The sequence below is a fragment of the Danio rerio genome, chromosome 10 (assembly GCF_049306965.1).
Source record: "Danio rerio strain Tuebingen ecotype United States chromosome 10, GRCz12tu, whole genome shotgun sequence".
NCBI lineage: Eukaryota > Metazoa > Chordata > Actinopteri > Cypriniformes > Danionidae > Danio > Danio rerio.
In genome coordinates this window covers 1,516,463-1,538,113 of record NC_133185.1, presented here as the reverse complement: position 1 = coordinate 1,538,113, position 21,651 = coordinate 1,516,463, and the positions used below count along the sequence as shown (strand labels likewise).

General features: G+C 39.8%; 1 protein-coding gene across 6 annotated transcripts in view; it reads left to right on the top strand.

Annotated features, from left to right (window-relative positions):
- bmpr1bb (bone morphogenetic protein receptor, type IBb) overlaps nt 1-21,651 on the top strand; it is a 115,331-nt gene that overhangs the window by 34,766 nt on the left and 58,914 nt on the right. For 2 of the 6 annotated variants that reach the window (NM_001145996.1, NM_001114924.1), the window contains 1 exon segment: nt 13,179-13,359. The exons of 3 other annotated variants lie outside the window; for them this stretch is intronic. In NM_001145996.1, the coding sequence (NP_001139468.1) occupies nt 13,275-13,359 (85 nt within the window). In that variant the 5' untranslated portion in view covers nt 13,179-13,274. 6 annotated transcript variants of the gene reach the window in all.

The following is a 21,651-nucleotide window of genomic DNA, read 5'->3' as shown; positions in this document are numbered from 1 at the left end:
GATAATAGTAATAATATTAATATTGATGCCAATAATGATAATAATAATAATAATAGTAATAATAATAATAATAAAATATTAATAATAATAGTATTACAATGATGATAATGACGACGACAATAATAATAGTTTAATTATGATGAGGACAATACTACTACTACTACTTATATTACAATAATAATATATAATAATAATGATGATGATGATGGTGATAACTATGATGATTATGATAATAATAATAATAATAATAATGTTAATATTAATAATAATAATAATAATGTTAATATTAATAATAATAATAATAATAATACAATAATAAAATGTAAAAAATAATATCAATGCTAATAATAATAATAATAATAATAATAATAATAATAATAATAATAAATGATGCCAATAATAATAATAAAAATGATGCCAACAACAATAATAATAATAATAATAATAAAGAACTGATGATAACAGTAATAATATTAATATTGATGCTAATAATAATAAAAATAAATAAATAAATACATTAATTAATTAATTATTAAAAATAATAGTAATAATAATAATAATAATATTACATTGATGATAATGACGACGGCAATGATAATAGTTTAATTATGATGATGACAGAAAATACGGAAAAAGGACCAAACCTTTACTAATGTCCTAAACTAAACGACACTGGCCTGCTTCTGGATAAATGTTATATGTGAAATACTCAAGAGATTAAAAACAGACCTTAAAAGCAAATGCATAGATGAATGCATGCACATTATTGACTGCAGCTGATGCCTGAGCGCCTCAGCATGTCGCCTGCTTGCGTGTGTGTGTTTGTGTGTATGGGATGTTGGTTCTCCTGTTTTTTGTTGTTAAGCAGTAGCTGTGGGTGTTTCTGTAATGATTCTGTCTGTAATACAGTTTCACTGGAGTCGTAAACAAGTGTGTGCAGAAACCAGACCGAAACCACTGTACTGTCTGCAGAAGCACTACACACACACTCACTAAACACACTCACTACACACACACTCTCCTGTTTTATTTGGCCCATTTCAGCCTGTTCAGTGTTTGTAAAGCAGGTCAGATTCACTTGTTTTCATCTCTTCATTCATTCATTTTCTCGTCGGCTTAGTACCTTTATTAATCAGGGGTCGCCACAGCGGAATGAACCGCCAACTCATCCAGCATATGTTTTATGCAGCTGATGCCCTTCCAGCTGCAACCCACTGGACTGTTGAGGATACCGGAGTACCTGGTGGAAACCCACGCCAACACTGGGAGAACATGCAAACGCCACTCTGAAATGCAAACTGACCCAGCCGGGACTCGAACCAGCGACCTTCTTGCTGTAAGGCCACAGTGCTAACCACTGAGCCAGGTGTTGTCATCTCTTCTTTGATTTGTTATTTCTGTGAGGGTTATTAGGGTTCGGGTTAGGGTTTAGGTGAGGCCAGAGACACAGCGGATGCCCTTCTAGCTGCAAAAGCCCTTCAGCCTCAAAAGTGGATAGAGAATAACATCCCATAATGCATTTCACCGCTGTAAATAAACCCAAAACACACAATAATACTGAAACTGTTCATTGACGAATATTGTTTCCAGTGTAGAGCAGTTCAGCGTTCCTGCTAACCGCTTCACTTCAACACTTTGGCTTCAGTGTATTATCTCAAAGCTCTTTCTCAGGCGTGAGAGGTCTGATTACTGGTCTCGTCCCCCGCACGTCCCCTGGCTGTGACGCTTGTTCTCCGTCCTCTTGTTTTGAGTCTTGTTTTGCTTGACCCAGCATTCCCAGTGACTTCAAAGCCTGCGCTCCGCAGCGACTCATTGTTCTGCATCTGCATATTCATGAGGAGCGTCTTTCTCTGATCACTGCTGGAGCTGAAAGACCTGGAGAAACCCAGCAGAAGCAGAACAATCACGTGTGTGTGTGTGTGTGTGTGTGTCTTAAGTAGTTGATCAAGATGAGAAGACAAAACACTGCAGGCAGAAACGCTGCCTTAATACACTGTAAAACAGTGCTGGGTTCCACCATAGACTGTAAAATATATGGACGTAGTATCCGTGACGTCACCCATAGGTTTCTAAAGAGCGCAAAAGAAGCCACAAGTAGGCGCGGCCAACCGTCGCCATTTTGTTCGCGTGTCATCACACCCACGGCAGGATACCAAACAAGGGCAAAGAGGCGGAGAGTGGGCGGAGCTACAGACGCATGCTGCATTTAGCTTGGACCTGGTTCAGACAGACTTTACTTTGGGAGAACGCTCAATACTTTATCACCTGCGACTTGTTTGTATTCTGACCACTTGTGCTTGGTTGTTCACTATATCAATAAAGTGTTTAGTCTTTTAAAAACACTGCTGTAACACATTGAGCCACTAAACATTGTTCTTATGGCGTTTCTCAACAGGAGGAAAACACGAATTGCTTCCAAACACTGCAGATATAGTCTGTGTTAGTAAATGCAGGACTATTGATGAAATCCAGCATAACACTGTATGACAACGCTTCAGATGACTATTCTAGAGCCTACAGCTAATCAATCTGACAGATTCTGGAGTGCATTACAGCTCTAAATATAAATATAAGCGATAAATGATCTTAAATAAAACAAATACATGTATAGAGATGGTATATAAGTATATAACTTTACTCACATGGGAAACGGAGGCCACGTGAATGGTTTGTGAGCACAATTAAGTGCACTCAGCATGCCATGCCATCTAATAATTGCAGGAAACAAGTCCAAAAGGCAGTCGACTGTATAAAGCCACATAAAACAACACAGAAATACGATAAATATGCCGAGTTCAGTGGCTAATCTGCAGGATTCAGCTGAGGTGACGGCGACCAACGAGACCTAGCTGTCACTCAAGTGGCCACGCCCTTAATTATGCAAACTTAATATAACTTAATATAAAGGAAACGGAAGAGTTATAAAAAATTGACCCCCCTCACAGTTGTCATGAAGGGTAATATTAGCTGTATTAACCAAAATCTTTTTTTGTAGCAGGCTGTAAACACCTTTTTTTTCTGCTGTAAAGTTGGCCATTCTAACAGTGGGCTCAATTGAAATTTGCTCTGTTTTGGAGCCAGGAGCGGCTAAGACTAGCGGAATTTCGGATGAATTGCAGTTTTAGTTACTTCCGTATTGGCTTCCTGAGAAAGAGCGGGAGGTTGCCGCTTGGGTTCCACACAATCCATGCTGTTAACTATTAATGATGGACCAAGGTGGATTGAACATAAAACAATTAGGTTGCCCCAAAGGACATCTTAAGAATTCTGACCTCTGACCTCCGGCATCAACAAGGCATTTACGTCCACAGAACTGCCGCTCACTGGAGATTTCCTCTTTGTCAGACCATTCTCTGTAAACTCTAGAGATGGTTGTGCGTGAAAATCCCAGTAGATCAGCCGTTTCTGAAATACTCAGAGCAGCCCGTCTGTTCAGAGTAGTTGTTGAGGGTTTACCGCAGTAACCTGTGCAGATGCACAGACAGTCAGGTGCTTGTGTGTCTCAGAGATCAGCGGTGTTGATGCTCCAGAGAGAGGTGTGTGTGTGTGTGTGTGTGTGTTTTCCACCTGCGTGCAGCTGTCGGATGTGTTTCCCAGATCCGGAGCAAACTCAACACAAGAGAGAGAAGATCCCTGCTGAAATCTGACAGACGCAGAGCTCAAAGACGCACATTCCTGCAGCCGCTGCTGTAACTCAAGAGTGTGTGCGTAATGTATATGTGTGTGTGGAATGTGTGTATAATGTGTGTGTAATGTAATATTAATAATACCTTTTATTTATTGGTGCCTTTCAAACCACTCACAATATATCACAAGCACATCATTAAAGCACAAAGAGCAAGGGGAGCAAAAATAGTAGACAGGATATTAGAGCGGGAAATCATTAAGAGCTATCCTGAACAGAAAAGTTTTACCTGAGATTTAAAATTGGAAATGGAGTCCACCTGGCGAATGTGCAATGGCAGAGAGCTTCATAACTGTGGTGCCGCACAGCTAAAAAGCCCCACCACCAGATGACTTCATCTTAAAGGAGCCGAGAACAATTCAGCAGTAGAAATTCTCCATAGATATATACAGTAGATACTGCATACAGACCCTGAGCATGCGTCAATAGCGCCGCCATATTGGTACAGTACTCCCAGAACAAGTTTCATTCAACCACACTAGCCAAGACAGTGTTACTACGTGAAGATGCGGGACTTTAGCGCTGTCTACGAGTGTAGTAACAAGCAAACAAAAAAAAAAGCACAAAGGCAGAACATTTCATAGGTAAGACTTAGTTTGTTTTTGTTTTTGTATGTTATAAACTTTTGTGGTAATCAGGTAACGTTATTGATGATAATACAGTCACTTACTGCATTCACCATAAGGCAAAGCAGCACCAACTCGCACTAAACACTCGGCTTATGCTAGCTTTGTTGAATAAAATCAGCAAACAATGCAAAAGAAATATGACATCGAGTAAAGCTGCACAATTAATCGTTAAAAGATCGCGATCTCGATTCGACCCCCTAGACCAGGGGTGTCAAACTCAATTCCTGGAGGGCCGCAGCCCTGCACAGTTTAGTTCCAACCCTGCTCCAACACACTTACCTGTAGGTTTCAAACAAGCCTGAAGGACTCAATTAGTTTGATCAGGTGTGTTTAATAAGGGTTGGAACTAAACTGTGCAGAGCCCTTTTGGAACTGAGTTTGACACCTGTGCCCTAGACGATTTTAATCCAGCATTTCAACGATTCTGTCAATCACATTTTCAAGTTCAGGTGAAAAGCAAAGGCAGCTGCCCGAGTCTTTTCACTGTTTAACACACGTTGCTCAGTGACATTGACACCTCCAAATGATGTTGAATGAGTCACATACTGTATTTATAAGGTATAATTCACCTAAAAATGTCATTTTTGTCTTCATATAATGATGTTTTCGCGATCGGGAAAACACACGTGCATGAGCTGCTGACTGTGAGCTGCTATCACAGAGAGGGCGCGCATGCTCTACTTAATGATAGACGCGCTTATGCTCTACTTAATGATAGCGTGTCTACTTTAGTGAGCAGAACCTGCATATGTTGCGAGTAACAGCTAATACAGTTGCAAATAATATGCAGTTTGTGGCACAGAGTGATCGTTTGGGAGCCGCGCACGAAGTATGAACAAGCACTTAGCAGTCAAAATGAAACCGAAAGTGTGCACTTCATTTAAATGATCACATTGCAGTTTAGAGTTATGATTGTGTTATGTTTTTTCTTACATAGCCAACACACAGTTGTGCATGAGAATAAATGTTTACGATGTCAGTATAACTACTCTAGTCTATTTATTGTTGAATATAATCTGATAATGGCAAATATCTGATTTTACCAGTGAATAAAATTGTCTAATATGACAGATTGCAAGCATATATCTCAAACATAATAATTCAACATCAGAATTATTATTAGTAGAATAGAATTATTTATAGAAACCAGTAGACCCACACATAATATTAATATCGATGCTGTGCCGTATGTTTGTTTTTACCATACCTTTATTTTACATCTACAGAATCGTGAGAAAATCGTGATCTTTATTTTTTATTATTTTGCTTCATGGGCCTAAGCAAAATAATCGCAATTCTCATTTTAGCCAGAATTGTGCAGCTCTAACAACGAGATGCTGCGCTGCCAGAAACTTGTATTATTGCCGGCTCAGTGAAGGAGTCATTCATAATGGAGATTCATTCACAAACGAATCGCTCCCTCCGTCAGTATGGGAAGTGAAAGCAGGAGAGGAGGTGCGTTTCAGGACACGGATTAGATCAAATTTAACAGGGAGGGTGAATAGTACATTTCCATACACACTAACACAAGCTTTTAGTCAGGAATATCTGTGCGATCACTCATCCATCAATGTAGAAATGTGATGGAAAGTTATAATTTTCATAATTAAAAAAATAAAATGTGCATACTGACCAGCGGGAAAACTCCCGGTCATAGATATACGTGTGTATGTGCATATCTGGATGGCCACAATCCTCCACAGCAGCTTGGTCCTGCATTCATTTCAAAGGAGCGCTACCCTGTACTAAAATGGCGGCTCTATTGACGCATTCCATCCAATAAACAACAGGGTAGGCCACATCTGTGTGTGTGAGTGATGCCGCTGCAACTGCTGGGCTCTTTCTTCCTCACCCCAGTCCTGAATGTTGCGGTTATCTCTCAGTTTTGACGGCAGTGTGTGAGACGTCTGGCTGTAAACCCACTCACACTCTCAGTCATCAGCTTTTCCTTGTGGAGAGCAATGTTAGATGGAGATTTTGAGCATTTTGACCGAGGGTTTGCTTCGTTTCACACTATAAAAATATTAATTCAAGAGCCCCTATTATGCATTCGTATTATGAATCATGGCGCAGAAGTGAACACAATACATTCATGATCAATAAGCAGCCCCAGATAGCACAGACAGCTCATCTCTCACCTTATGTTGTGCACTTCAGGGCCATTCTCATCTGTTTTTGAGGTGATGTGCATAAGTAATCCTTTTATATGTCTGACGTGCTCCAATCACAGTGAATTATGTTTGATCAAACAAAAGAATAGTGAAATATGAAAGCAATGATCGCTCCCTGTGGCTTGTACAGCACCTCTCATCAGTTGGAATACAATAACTTTTGCATAGATTATGGTGGAGACATTTGTCTTTTTTCCTTATGTGCAGGAACCACCAAAATTAATTACAGCATGCTAGACCACACAGAACCTAAAGGTTTTTTTCCACTGACTGGTACAGTACGGTACAGATCGGGTTGGTATGGGTCACCTTTATCAGGCTTGCGTTTCCACTATAAGGAGTACCCTTTTGGTGGGCGTGGTGTAAGACAGAAAGTTTCAGTTGCATCATTCTCGCAGGAGGAAATGTCTACAGTAAAGCTGCACAGGTCGTTCACAAATCATATTAAAAGCACTTCTCACAAAACAGACGCTTTACACACATAAATACTTGTGTATTAATATTTATTACTAACTTTTCTATAAACAGGAGTAGATTATAACTGCAGATCAATGAAGTGCGAAATAGCCTACTGTAACGTCTGTGATTATATAAAATAAATAAATAAATGAACCTATATGAACACATACAGCCCCTTACAGTCTCCGATATGTTACCAACTACAGAAAAACAACACACATCATACATTTCGTTCTTAATTAGGTTCAAAACAACACAAAGTATAGCCTACAGTCAGAGCAAACCTCTCATCTGTGTCTGTAATCTTCAGCAGCACATGTCATGTAACCTCTGTTATGTCATGTAACCTCTGTCCATCGTTCCCAGTTCATATTAGTCCAAAAGGTGATGATAAAAAGTAAAACAAGGCAGCTTGTTCATGTTTGCTGAAGAAATAACCTGCTCCTTTTATCCCGGCGTTTGTCCTTTTCTTTCTGAATGTGTCATTCTCGCGTTTGTCAGCGTCTCACGGGATCGAGTTTCCAAAACACGTCAATAATCAAGCGCGCGTTATTATTATCAGCTCAAGAAGTTTGTTATTTCAGATATATACGCGCGGCGAGCGCAAGGAAGAAAGCGAAACCGCTCGCGCGTCAGACTGGCTCGTAAATAACTGCGAGGCACAGGGTAGATTCTGCTTTACTCCATGGCTGTGTGGCTGTTCATCAGGACGATGATATATGAATATATAATTCCGCTGTAATCTCTCGCTGTGTATTTCAAACATGGCGGGTGCTTTGTTTACATTCTGGCTTGTTGTAAGTGAATGACGTATCTCTTCTGTAAACCAATAGCGTTCAGCTGCGCGTCTAGCTCCGCCTTTTTGGTACCCTTTCTTGTGTTTGGGACCTTTTCGAAAGGGTCCCGAAAAAATGTTACGGTACAGTTTGGTTCGGTACGCCTTTTGACAGTGGAAACGGCCATAAAAGCGTACCAAACCGAACAGTACCGTACCACTTAGTGGAAACGGGCCATAAAAGGTACACTTTCAAATTTGAGTATATAAAAAACAAAACAAAACAAAAAAAAGCGCCTCTATTATAGGTGTTTATTATAACACAGACAACACATACAGATATTTTAAACACTTTCAATAGTGTTTTATGAAAATTTAAAGGGTTTTCTTTAAAATCATGCCAAATTTTTGCATTTACACCTCTGCATGTGGGTTTGGGAAGCTTTTAAATTAGGGCAGGCAAAATCCAGATGGAAATCCTAAAATGGCAGCAGAGATTAACTGCAATAGTTTTAATCACGGTGCACTTTCAGATTGAACGCTCAGCTGGATGTGCTCATTCACTCAGAGCTGTGATACACACTGCATGAAGCTCGTTCCCAAAACCACCCAATATAAGTGCTAAAACAGCAGCCTGATTGGTTTGACACTAGGGAGATGCAGAATCTGTGGGTGATTTCTCCTTTAGAGCTGTAAAGTTCAGACTCAAACACTCACAACTGTGTGTTGTGTGATTCTGTAGTGTGTGCTGATGCTCATTATCCTGCGGCTCTTTCTCATGTCTGCGGGTGGAATCAGAGCGTGCAGCTCCTCTCACGCTGGGTGTGTGTGTGTGTGTGTGTGACCCGCTCACAGCTCCAGCCGACCCAGAGCTCGCCTCGACCGCATGAATCACACCCCATGAGAGTCACATCACTGCCGCGCCACTGCACCTGCAGACCACACCAACACTGCTGCACACACACTGCTGGGGGCTTCAGCTCATGCACACATGCATCACACACACACATGCACACAAACATACATCACACTCACACATATACTATACGCATTTTCATGGGCCTACATGCACACGTGCACACATACACACAGATGCTCATGCTCATGCACAGACACATACACACACATAATACACGTATTTACACACACACAAAAATACTTATGCACACACACATACACAGACATACACACACAAATACACATGCACACGTACACACACACACACACACATACTCAAAGACATAGACAAATATACACATGCACACACACACATATATACACACACATGCAGGTGCACACATATACACACTTATTCACATGCACGCACACATAAACACACATATACACACACGCAAACATAGATACATGCATATCCACATGCACATACACACATATACACACGCACACATAGATACATACATACACACACACACGCATACATACACACACATATACACACGCACACATATATGCATACATTCACACATACACACACACACGCATACATACACACACATATACACACGCACACATATATACATACATACATACATTCACACATACACACACACACGCATACACACGCACACATATATACATACATTCACACACACACATACACACGCACACATAGATACATACATACATACACACACACACACACACACACACATACACCTACAGTACACACACACACATACATGCATGCACACATAGATACACACATATACACACACACATGCACACATAGATACATAGATACATACACACACACACATGCACACATAGATACATACATACCTACATACACACACACAGATAGACCTACACACACATGCGCAGAAATACACGCTTATACACACATGCACGCACACACACGCATATAAACATACACACACACATGCACACATAGATACATACATACACACACACATGCACACATAGATACATACATACCTACATACACACACACAGATAGACCTACACACACATGCGCAGAAATACACACATAAACTAACATGCACACACACACACACACACACCAAACACACACAAGTATTGGACATGACTAAATATATTCTTTGTTATTATTTAGTTATTTACATGTGTTGTTATTTATTTAGGGTTACCCTGTGGCTCAGTCGTTAGCACTGTTGCCTCACAGCAAGAAGGTCTCTGGTTTGAGTCCCGGCTGGGTCAGTTGGCATTCCTGTGTGGAGTTTGCATGTTCTCCCGTGTTGGCGTGGGTTTCCTCCGGGTGCTCAGGTTTTCCCTACAGTCTAAACACATGCGCTATAGGGGAACTGATGCTATGACTAAATGGACCGTAGTGAATGTGTGTGTGTGTGTGTGTGTGTGTGTGTGAATGTGAGTGTGTGTGATCTTTTGAACTCAGTGTGTAGTGTATCTTTTGGTTTGTAGACATGTTGTGGTTTCTCCTTTACTGTGCATTTGTGTGATTTATTCCCCACTTGTTTCATGATTCAGCAGGTGTAAAATGTGTGTGTGTGTGTGTGTGTGTGTGTGTCTCAGCTCTTGATGTGATCTCAGTAATGGCAGTAAGTCTTGTAATCGGCTTAAGTTGTTCGCTGAGTTGTTTTCGGAGGCGGTCGCGGCCTGAGGTGAGTCCCCCATCACCTGACGCGTCGGTGCCTTTTGTCATGCGCTGCTTTTCCTCTTGTGTGTGTTTTCACTGCTGCTTTGTGCTCTTCATCCATCCCATAATGAGCTGTCAGTCAAACACCTGCAGGGGGAAATGCTGAAGCCGCTCGGCAGGAGCTCACTTTACAGCCCTTGTGGAGCCACAACACATGCTGAGGAGTTGGCTTTTATATTTAGGATTTCAGGCATCATTCATGGCATTTACTACATTATTTTAAAGCTGCAGCAGGGGATTGTCTTCAGAAACGTGTGTTGTTGTGCTGGTTAAAAGTCTCTTCACATTCCAATAGTACTGATTGAAGTAAATGATCTAAATGTGTGTATATGCTTCAGTGTTCTCCGTGGGTTTTATTGTAATGTAATGTGTATTTATATGGTGCATTTATCCTGTATGGTCTTGCACCCAAAGCGCTTCACAATCATGGGGGGGGGGGGTTTCCACACCACCACTAGTGTGCAGCATCCACTTGGATGATGTGACGGCAGCCACAGGACAAAGGCGCCTTTGTGCTCACCACAACCCAGCTATAGGTGGAGCAGAGAAACACTAGCTATGTTTCCATCCACCTATTTTATGAGCATTTTGCATATGCGCATAAAAAACCAGTTGATGGAAACGCCATGGTGCGCATACATTTTTAAAATGCGCATAAAAAACGTATTCGCCTAACTGGGTAGGATAAACTTTTTATTCGATAAGAAAAGATGCGCATAAACTGCGATGGAAACACTTTTACCGCACAAACTCCAGCATGCGCATTAATAAAGGTCATGTGATTTTGTTAAAAGAGATCATGTGATGCTTAAAATGTGTGTGAATGGATAAAACGTCAGGCTGGGCACATTATAAAACATCTGAAATGTTGTTTTGGTCATTATAAAACGCCTTACCATTTAGTATTAATGTTATTATATTATTAATGACCTCTAGAATCAAGAGCGCCTGTGCTCCGCGTCTGACACCTTCAAACGCCGCTGCGCGCTCACTGCAGGTCAGGATTGTCTTCTGAGGCGCTTTCATTTAGAAAAGATTGATGCAGCTTCTCCTACTGCAGCAAATGCAGTTTTTACTGTTAATATTTGGAGCCAGTTAATCAGGAAGTGACGATTTTGTTCGCTTTGACTCGTTGGATGGAAACGCTGCTTCATTGGCAAAACTTTTACGCGATAATCCAGTTTTGCGCATAAAGTTTATTCGCATTTTTGGATGGAAACTTAGCTAGTGATAGAGCCCATTCGGGGGATAGGGATGATTGAGAGGCCATGATACTCCTTACACATTACGAGAAGTGCCATGGGATTATTAATGAGCACAGAGAGTCTGGACCTGGGTTTAACGTCTCATCTGAAAGACGATGCTCACTGACAGTATAGTGTACTTCACTGTACTGGGGCATAAGGACTCAAACAGACCACGGGTTGAGCGTCCCCCGTCTTTAACACCACTTCCCACAGCAACCTAGTTTTTCCCAAGTGGTCCCCCTATAAGATTATTCTGCCTCTGGAAAGCTCAGATGATGATGTCGAGGTTTTGGAAGTTTCTGGTTGGCTAATTGACAACATTTGAGTTAATGTGAGGCACAACTGTAGAATAGTGTTGAAGGAAAAGCTCAAACACACTGCTTCCTTGTGTGACAACATGGAGAATCAACAAGCCAGAATCAACAACAAAGCCAGATTACAGTTTGCTGAATGACACTGGGGAAAGACTCATGTTTGGAGACATGTCCTGTGCTCTGATGGAGCTAAGATTAAACTGTTTGGCTGTAATGAGCAGTGTTACATTTGGAGGACAAAGAGGAAAGCTTACAAGCCTAGGAAGACCATCCCAACTGTGCAGTATGGGGGCGGCAGCATCATGTTGTGGGGCTGTTTTGCTGCAGGAGGGACTGGTCCACTTCACAGCATAGATGGCATCATGAAGACAGAACATTATGGAGAAATACTGAAGCAACATCTCAACACATCAGCCAGGACATTAAACTTGGCCTCAAATGGGTCTTCCAGACAGACCATGACCCTAAGCATACTGCCAAATAAGTTCAAATGTGCTTTAAGTTCAACAGAGTGAATGTTTTGGAGTGGCCATCACAAAGCCCTGATCTCAATCCTATAGAGAATGTGTGGGCAGAGTTGAAGAAGCTTGTGCGAGCAGGACAGCCTACAAATCTGACTCAGTTACACCAATTCTGTCAGGAGGAATGGGCCACAATTCCTGCAAACTATTGTGAGAAGCTTGTGGGAGGAAACCCAAAACATTTGACTGAAGTTATACAGTTTAAAAGCAAAGCTAATAAAATACCAAGGAAATGTGTGTAAACTTCTGACTGTCTAGAAATTAATAAAAAATTTCTCTCATTATTCTGGCATTTAGCAAATGTAAATCATTTAGCTGATCCTAACAGACCTAAAATAGTAAACGTGTAGTCTCATTTACCAGTATCATGTTCCTTATTTAGAGTGTATGTAAACTTCTGCTTTCAACTGTATTATTACACAACTCTTCTAACTTGTAATGCGTCTGCCCCAACACTGCACACACACTCAAACATCTCTCTCCTGCTCTTTAAGTTGTGTAAAGTGAGACAGGCTAAGTGAATGTTTGGTCATCACATGACTGTGGGCTCCCGGAGGCCCGCTGAGCGCTGCGGGCTGTTTTCGGGGGTCTCCTGTGTGTGTGTGTGTGTGATGGTCTGCTGGGGTCCACTGCTGCTTTATTGTGTCTCCACGAGGTGTCCATGAGCGCAGGGGCCGTCCCTCACACACACACACCCTCCTCTCTCTTCTGTTCATCCCAGGCTGCCGTCAGTGTGGAGTAGCTGTGGAGCAGTGTGTGTGTGTGTGAGAGTGTTTCCATGCCCCGGTGGTGCGGGCGGCCGGCTCCAGTCTCAGGGATGGAGCTCCGGGTACGGACGGGAAACGAAAAGTTCTGGACGTTGATTCTGCTGGGCGTCTTGTGGATTTATTCGTCCGCTCACGGTGAGTGTTGATATACTGTTTTCTGTGCGATCTGTGTGTGTGTGTGTGTGATCCCCCGTTACGCTGCAGGTTTCGAATATTTGGCGGACGGGTGGAAGATATACAGCTGAAGTCAGAATTATTCACCCTCATGTGGATTTTTCTTTGTCAAATATTTCCCAAATGATGTTGAACAGATTCAGGAATTGTTCACAGTGTTTCCTCTAATATTTGTTCTTCTGGAGAAAGTCTTATTTGTTTTATTTCGGCTAGAATAAAAGCAGTTTTTAATAGCTTTAAAACCATTTTAAGGTCAATATTATTAGCCCTCTTAAGCAATATTAATTTTGGATTGTTTCCAGAACAAACCACTGTTATACAATGACTTGCCTAATTACCCTAACTTATAAGTGATTCCCCGTACTGGGTTGGAACTGGAAGGGCATCCACTGTGTAAAACACATCCTAAAATAGTTGGTGGTTCATTCCACTGTGGCGACCCCTAATAATTAAAGGGGCTGAGCTGAAGGAAAGGAATGATTAGAAATGTGTGGAAAAAAATCTATCTGTTAAACAGAAATTGTGGAGTAAAATGTACGGGGGGTGAATAATTCAGGAAGGTAATTCTGACAGCTGTACAACTTTGTGTTTGGCAAATATTTAGCAGAAACAAGCGCAAATATATTCAGTTCCTAACATGCATGTGCTGAACAAACTATCTGTGGATGTTTCATGCTGGATTTATATAATAGATGTTGAAGCGAGGATGATTTATTTTAAGGAGATATTGCATTTCTTAATCATTCGCATTCTGGTACACTTTAAGTCGTTTTATGCATAAATGCGTCACACTTTACAATGCGGTTGCATTAGTTATAGTATTTGCTTACATGTTTACTAACATTTACTATATTTTAAGTCATTCTAAAGTGTAAAAAAATACACTTAATGAACAGTTTCCATAGTTAGGTGTGTTTTGGGTTTATTTGTGGTTGTTGGTTGCATTATGGGATGTCGATCTCTGCTCTGTCCTCTTCTGATGCTTAAAATTCAACTCTACAGTTTAACAAAGTGACTTTTAGTGACAGTTTGGTGAATAATATAATGTATAAGAAATTATTTATAGAGGAATAAGTGTGTAAAATAACAGGAAATGTGCTGCAGTTTATTACAAGGTTTCTGTAGTGTAATATACAGCACCAACACAGACAATATAGACCTTTATACTATTAAAAATGTTAATAAAAGTCTCTTTATTACACTTTTCATTGTTAAAAGTTGTTGTAGGAGAGATCAAGCTCCCATAATGCAGTTCAAAAGAAGAAATAAACAGGTAAAAAGAAAAACTTGAATCCTAGAATATGGAAAGCTGCTCATTTGAGAGAAGAGTTTGTCATGTTTAGTGCATGTCAGATTAATGTTGTAGTTCTTTAAGCGTGGATGATTTATTTTAAGGAGATGATATTGTGGGGGGGTTATCTTTACATTACAAGTTAAGTTGTTTTATGCATAAATGCTTCACACTTTACAATACAGCTGCATTAGGTGATGTATATTTAATAATAATGTTCTAATACATTTTAAGTCATTTTTTTCCCTGTCAATGAACCGTTTCTGTATTTTAAGTGTGTGTTTTGGGTTTATTTGCGGTTGTGAATTGCATTATGGGATGTTGATCTCTGCTTTGTCCATGTTTGATATTGAAAATTCAACATTACAGTTTAACAAAGTGGCTTTTAGTGACATTTTAGTGGGTTGAAATAATATCTAGAGAAACAAGAGTGTAAAACAGCAGAAAATGTGCTGCAGTTTATTACAAGGTTTCTGCAGCGTAATATACAACACCAACACACACAATACAGCACTGCAGACTATTAAACATGACAATAAAAGTCTTTTTTTTAACACTTTTCAATCCCATAATGCATTTCAAAAGCAAAAAAACAGGGGAGTTTTGTGTGGATTGTCTTGTGATGAATGGGATATATGCACAGAAATCTCCGCTGAAAGATTGATGTGGCTATTTTCAGCTTCATAAGGTCCTTTTACAGCATTAATAATGTAGATTTTTATTCAGTTTAACAGCAGAACATTAGTAAACAGCACAATTCAATTCCACCTAGGCTGCTTTACTGAGCTGAAGTTGTTTTCATATTCACATTGGGTCATTTCTGAACAATGACAGCCCGTGACACGCTCACTATTGTTCACCGCTACTCTAAATATTCACTCTGAAACAGCATGTAAATATGGCTTAGTGATAAGTGTAATTCCTGCAGTTTTACGTTGGGAACTGTGGTATTATAAAGTACTGTAAATTTTCTAACTGCATGACATGATTTAGTGGGTTGTCTGCTGTCATCTTTACGCCCCATTCACACGGGGCGTCAGCGTCAACGCTTCACATTCACTTTGAATGGGTGACGCCAGGCATTGCTGAACTGCATTGTGGATCCGTCGGCGCCGCTTCAGAGGCGTTGCTCGCTGCAGAAGTTGGGACTAGCTCAAATTTTCAAGCGCCGACGGAAGCGTCAGCCAATCAGATCGCTGTATGCAAATACACCAGCTAGACAGTGGCCTATTGCTGACTGAATTTCATTGGCTGACGCTGCTATGACGATCGCTTCAGCCCCAACTTCAGACACGCCTTCAGTCAAGCGTTGACGCTGAAGCCCCGTGTGAATGAGGCGTTAAGGTTTGCATTCGTGTATGAGGAGGCGTGGCTTTGGAGGGCAGGGGAGGAGCTGTTTTTCAAAGACATTATGCTAACCGCATTTGGCAAATGCACCTTTAATGTTAAAAAGCACAGCTGTGGATGTTTATAATGCATTAGTAAATGTTGAACTACAGCTGCACTAGTATTGTTCATTATTAGTTCATGGCAGTAAATATACTAACTAATGGATACTTATTGTAAATAGGCATGGGCTGGTATAAGATTCTGCAAGTATGATACCCTTGGATAAAAATACCACGGTATCGCGATTACTACTCTACAATAAGATATTTTTTAAATGTCGGAGTAAAAACGTAAACTTTTTTTCACGTTTGAACACAATATATTTTATTTTGTGAAAGATTTAAAACGTTTTGGAGCAGTAAACATGTCAGGCTAAATAATCAAAATGAATCAATGACTTTTTAATTAGTTTTAAAATCACATATTTATATACATTTAAATGGCATCTTCGGATATTATTTCTGCTGGACATACTGTTGTCCTAAAGAAATTAACAATAACAATAAAATGTAAATAAAAATCTTACACGTGCCTTAGGACCGGTATTACAGAAGATTTTGGCGATTTTAAAACTTTCACTTTTCCAAACCGCGGTATACCATATAAACGGTTATCGCCCCATGCCTAATTGTAAAATATGAAGGATATTATGTACCGTCATCATGGCAAAGAGTAAAGAAATTATTTATTGAAACTCTTATGTTTAAAAATGTGCTCTCTCTTTTTTAAAACCCATTCAGAAGCCTTGATTAAATTCTTTAATTGATTAATGATTAAAAGCAGATTTTCTCCTCGGCTCTATATAGTGGGCTATATATGCGTCAGAGTGTGTTTTGGCTGGTCAGTGAGGCATTTGGCGAAGGCTTTAAGACATGGAGACATGATCTACTGTCACACACTTGTTAAACACTCAGATGGGTGTCAGGCTGTAAAATCAACACACACACACACACACACACACACACACACACACACACACACACACACACACACACACACACGCACACACACACACACACACACACACACAGAGAGAGAGAGAGACAGAGTGGTTTGTTTTTGTGAATTGTGGGGACATAATAATAATTAATAATATTTCGAAAAAAGGTGTCCACATGGAATTGAAGCAGATTTTAGTAAAAACCCAAACAATGAAAATAAAACAAAACAAGAAAAAATGTTAAAGATGAGTTGTGTAATAGCCATCAGATGACAGAAGGAGAAAGTACTGAACTACTAAACCTGTTTAATAATTTATATAAAAGGCTTTTTAGTGACGGCCGGTTAAAGATGCCTCTTAAATGGAGAATGAAGCCTCATGCATTGCTCTGAGTTTCAACAGTGTGTCTAAGTCTTGATGGTTCTCTATGTCTCGTTTATCAAATCTGAGCTTTATTCTGTATTTTCTATTGGATTCGGGTCAGGTGATTGGCTGGGCCATTCTACAGCTTGATTTTCTTTCTTTGAAAGCATCTGAGAGTCTCCTTGGCTGTGTTTTGGATCAGTGTCTTGCTGAAATGTCCACCCTGGGGTCATCTTCATTCTCTTGCTAATGTAGATGTTGGACACACAAAATGACACACACACACACACACACACACACACACACACACACACACACACACACACACACACACACACACACACACAATCATACGAAAACAAACACAACGAAAGCAGACACACGCACACTAACACAATCACAAAAACATACACATACACACAAAAGCACACACAAACACACGGACACACAATCACACGAAAACAAACACACCCACACTCTCATTTAAAATAGTATCAAGCTCTGTCCAGTGTGGGTCAGAAATATCCAGCAGCTGGTACTGTGTTACTGTTTCAGCTGCTCTTGGTGTGTGTGTGTCTGTGTCTCTGTATTTGTGTGTGTGTACGTGCGCGTGCGTGCGTGTGCATTCACAAGTATATATATTTTTGCGCATATATATACATATATATAATATATACACATATATACATACATATATATACATATATACATACATATATATACATATGACACATATATATTTTTTGTTTTGCAGTTTATGTGTGTATTTATACGTATACATTAATATACACAGTACACATACATATGTATTGCTGTATTTGAATACAAACCTTTATCTTGGATGCGATTAATCACTTGATGACACTAAAACACACACACACACGCATAAGATGTATAATTATCATGCTTCATCTTGAAGCATTTCTTAAGTGTATTTCTGTGAGTGGGGTGATGCAGTGGTGCAGTAGGTAGTGCTGTCATCTCACAGCAAGAAGGTCATTGGTTCGAGCCTCGGCTGGGTCAGTTGGCTTTTCTGTGTGGAGTTTGCATGTTCTCCCTGCGTTCGCATGGGTTTCCTCCGGGTGCTCCGGTTTCCCCCACAGTCCAAAGACATGCGGTACAGGTGAATTAGGTAGGCTAAATTGTCCGTAGTGTACGTGTGTGAATGAGTGTGTATGGATGTTTCCCAGAGATGGGTTGCAGCTGGAAGGGCATCCACTGCGTAAAACATGTGCTGGATAAGTTGTCGGTTCATTCCGTTATGGCCAACCCTAGATTAATATAGGGACTGAGCTGAAAAGAAAATGAATGAGTTTGGGTGGGTTGTTGAGCTTGACGCTGGAGGTTGTTGTTGTTGTTGTTGTCGTCTGCGCTCTGCATTCCTGAGCGTTTCTAATATCGTTTGTGTTACACAGTAATCGTGTTTAAAGTATTTGATGCTCTGCAGACTGATAAGAGCAGAACTGGAGCCTTCAGTGTTTTATGGCAAGGTCAGTGTGAAGATAAGAAACACTCCACCACATCTGAAGGCCTTCATCTGCTCTTCCTGCGCTCTCAAAAATATACATAAATTAGCAGTTTCACGCAGTCGGCCATTCATGTTTACATTTCCCCACAGCTTATTTCTGCTGTTGAACTGCATTATGGGAGCTTGATCTTTCCTTCAACAACTTATAAGCTTGAAAAGGTGACTTTTACTGTCATTTTTAATAGTTTGCAGTGCCATGTAGTCTAGGTTGGTGTTGTATATTACGCTACAAAAACCTTACACCAGTTAGATTTACTCTTGACATTGGTGGGGACATACATCCCTAGAGCGCATGCATTAAACAGCACACATTCTGTTTCACACTTTTAAAAGCATGATTAAAGTTCTTAATGATATAAAATGAACACTTAATAGAAATCCCGTCCCATGATGCGAAAGTCAGTTTAAATGATTCTGCTGCAGTCCGGCTTTGAGGAGGTGTGACTGTAGAGACGTTTGGAGAGGTGTGCAGGGGACATACGGTCATGGAAAACCTGGAACAGTCAGTGATTTCTGACATGGCATTTTCCAGGCCTGGAAAAACAGAAAAAAAAACAAAGTTTTGGAAAAGTCATGGAAATTAGTTGAACAAATATCTGTATAGTTGAATATTGGGAAAATCTGACATTGCTATATTTTGTATTTCTGTGAGACACACTGCGATGTAAAGACAACTTCAAATTTAACAGGTTTATTTGGATTGATTAGGGGGATTTTGTAGAGGAGTGAATCTCCAATAAAATATGACAAATAAATTACAAGCAATGATCAATAAAATATAGATAAAATGTAATTATAGCAATTCACAACCACAAATACACACAAAATACAGCAACTGTTCGTTAACCGACATATTATACAGTATAGAATGAAAACTTGAACCATTTAGCTGATTTCTTGTTTTGGTGGGGTCACTTTTAGCTTAGCTTAGCATAATGAATTGAATCAGATTAGACCATTAGCATTTCTTTATAGTTCAGAAAGAGTTTTGACAATTTTCCGATTTTAAGCCCGAGTCTTTTGTAGTTACACACTGTAATAAGACTGATGGAAAATTAAATGATATCTTCTAGTGTGTGTTTGTGTGTGCGTGTGCGTGTGTGCGTGTGTACATGTACATATATGTATTTGTGTGTGCACCTGTATGGTTGTGTGTGTGTGTATCTTTGTATGTTTATATGTGAGTATGTAAATGTGTGTTAGAATGTGTGTGTGTGCGTGTGTGCGCGCATGTATGTAATTTTGTGTGTGTGTACAAGTGTTTGTATATGTATACATGTATATGGGTGTGTGTATGTGTGTGCGTGCGTGCGTGCACGTGTGTATGTGTGGATATACCTGTTTGTGTATGTATGCATGTATGTGTTTGTCCACCTGTATGAGTGTGTGTGTGCGCTCGTGCGTGTGTATGTATATATATATATATATATATATATATATATATATATATATATATATATATATATATATATATATATATATATATATATGTGTGTGTGTGTGTGTGTGTGTGTGTGTGTGTGTGTGTGTGTGTGTGTATATGTATATATATGTATATGTGTATATATGTGTATATATATGTATATGTGTGTGTATGAGCCTATGGAGTGTGTGTATGTATGTATGTATGTATGTTTATAAGTGTGTGTGTGTGTGTGTGTGTGTGTGTGTGTGTGTGTGTGTGTGTGTGTGTGTGTGTGTGTGTATGTGTGCGTGCGTGTGTGTGTGCGTTTGTGTGTGTGCGTGGGTATACCTGTATGTGTATGTATGCATGTATGTGTGTGTGTACCTGTGCTCGTGCGTGTGCATATAAATATGTGTGTGTGTTTATGAGCGTATGGAGAGTGTATGTATGTTTATAAGTGTGTGTCCACCTGGAGTGAGCAGGTGCTGTGTCTCCTGCTGATAAATAAGCTGAATCAGTGAGTGAAGGTCAGACTTCAGTGGGAGTTTCACGCTTCACTCGCTGCTCTGTGCTTCTGGCTCTCGTTCACACACTCTAAATCTTCCCACTCACACACACACACACTGACCTCACTGCAGAAGACCTTCCTCTGCACCCTTACACATATCCAAACAATCACTTGATTTACTTGAGGAGCTGGAGTCTTCCTAAACCTAAGTGAAACTGAAGTGAGGCTTTTTTAATCTGTTTGGTGAATATTTCTAAATAGACTCAATATTCGATGAATTTGCCTTAATTTGAGAATTATTATATTATTAAATCATTATTATACTTTACTTTTTCATACTTTGTTCGTTTTTTCCTGGACAAATATCAGGACTTTGATACTGACTAATGATAGGCTCACACGGAGTCTGTGCACATGCAGAAATTTGCAGGTTTCCACTGATATATCAGGCCTGTAGCCAGCGTGGTAAAAGGGCTGGTTCTTATTTTCTCAAAAAGTAGACTTTTGCAGTTATTTACCTCATTTTCTATTTAATTATAAGATTTAAATACTTCTTTTTAGTGACATTTTAAGCACTAGTTTAGCTGGATTAGCTTGTCGGATGTTTATCATAACCACAGTGTTTGATGTACCAAAAATATTTCCATATGATTTAGAAAAAAGAAATATGAAGGGGAAAAAGGTATTTTAAGTGCAAATGTATCACATCATATACCATTAGAAAACAAAACAGAAATCTGTTAAAGTTTTACCTTAAAAACTGTAGTCTACTGTCTTTTATTAGACTGAGCAGCACATTCAACTGTGCCCAGTCAGAATTGGCCCTTTT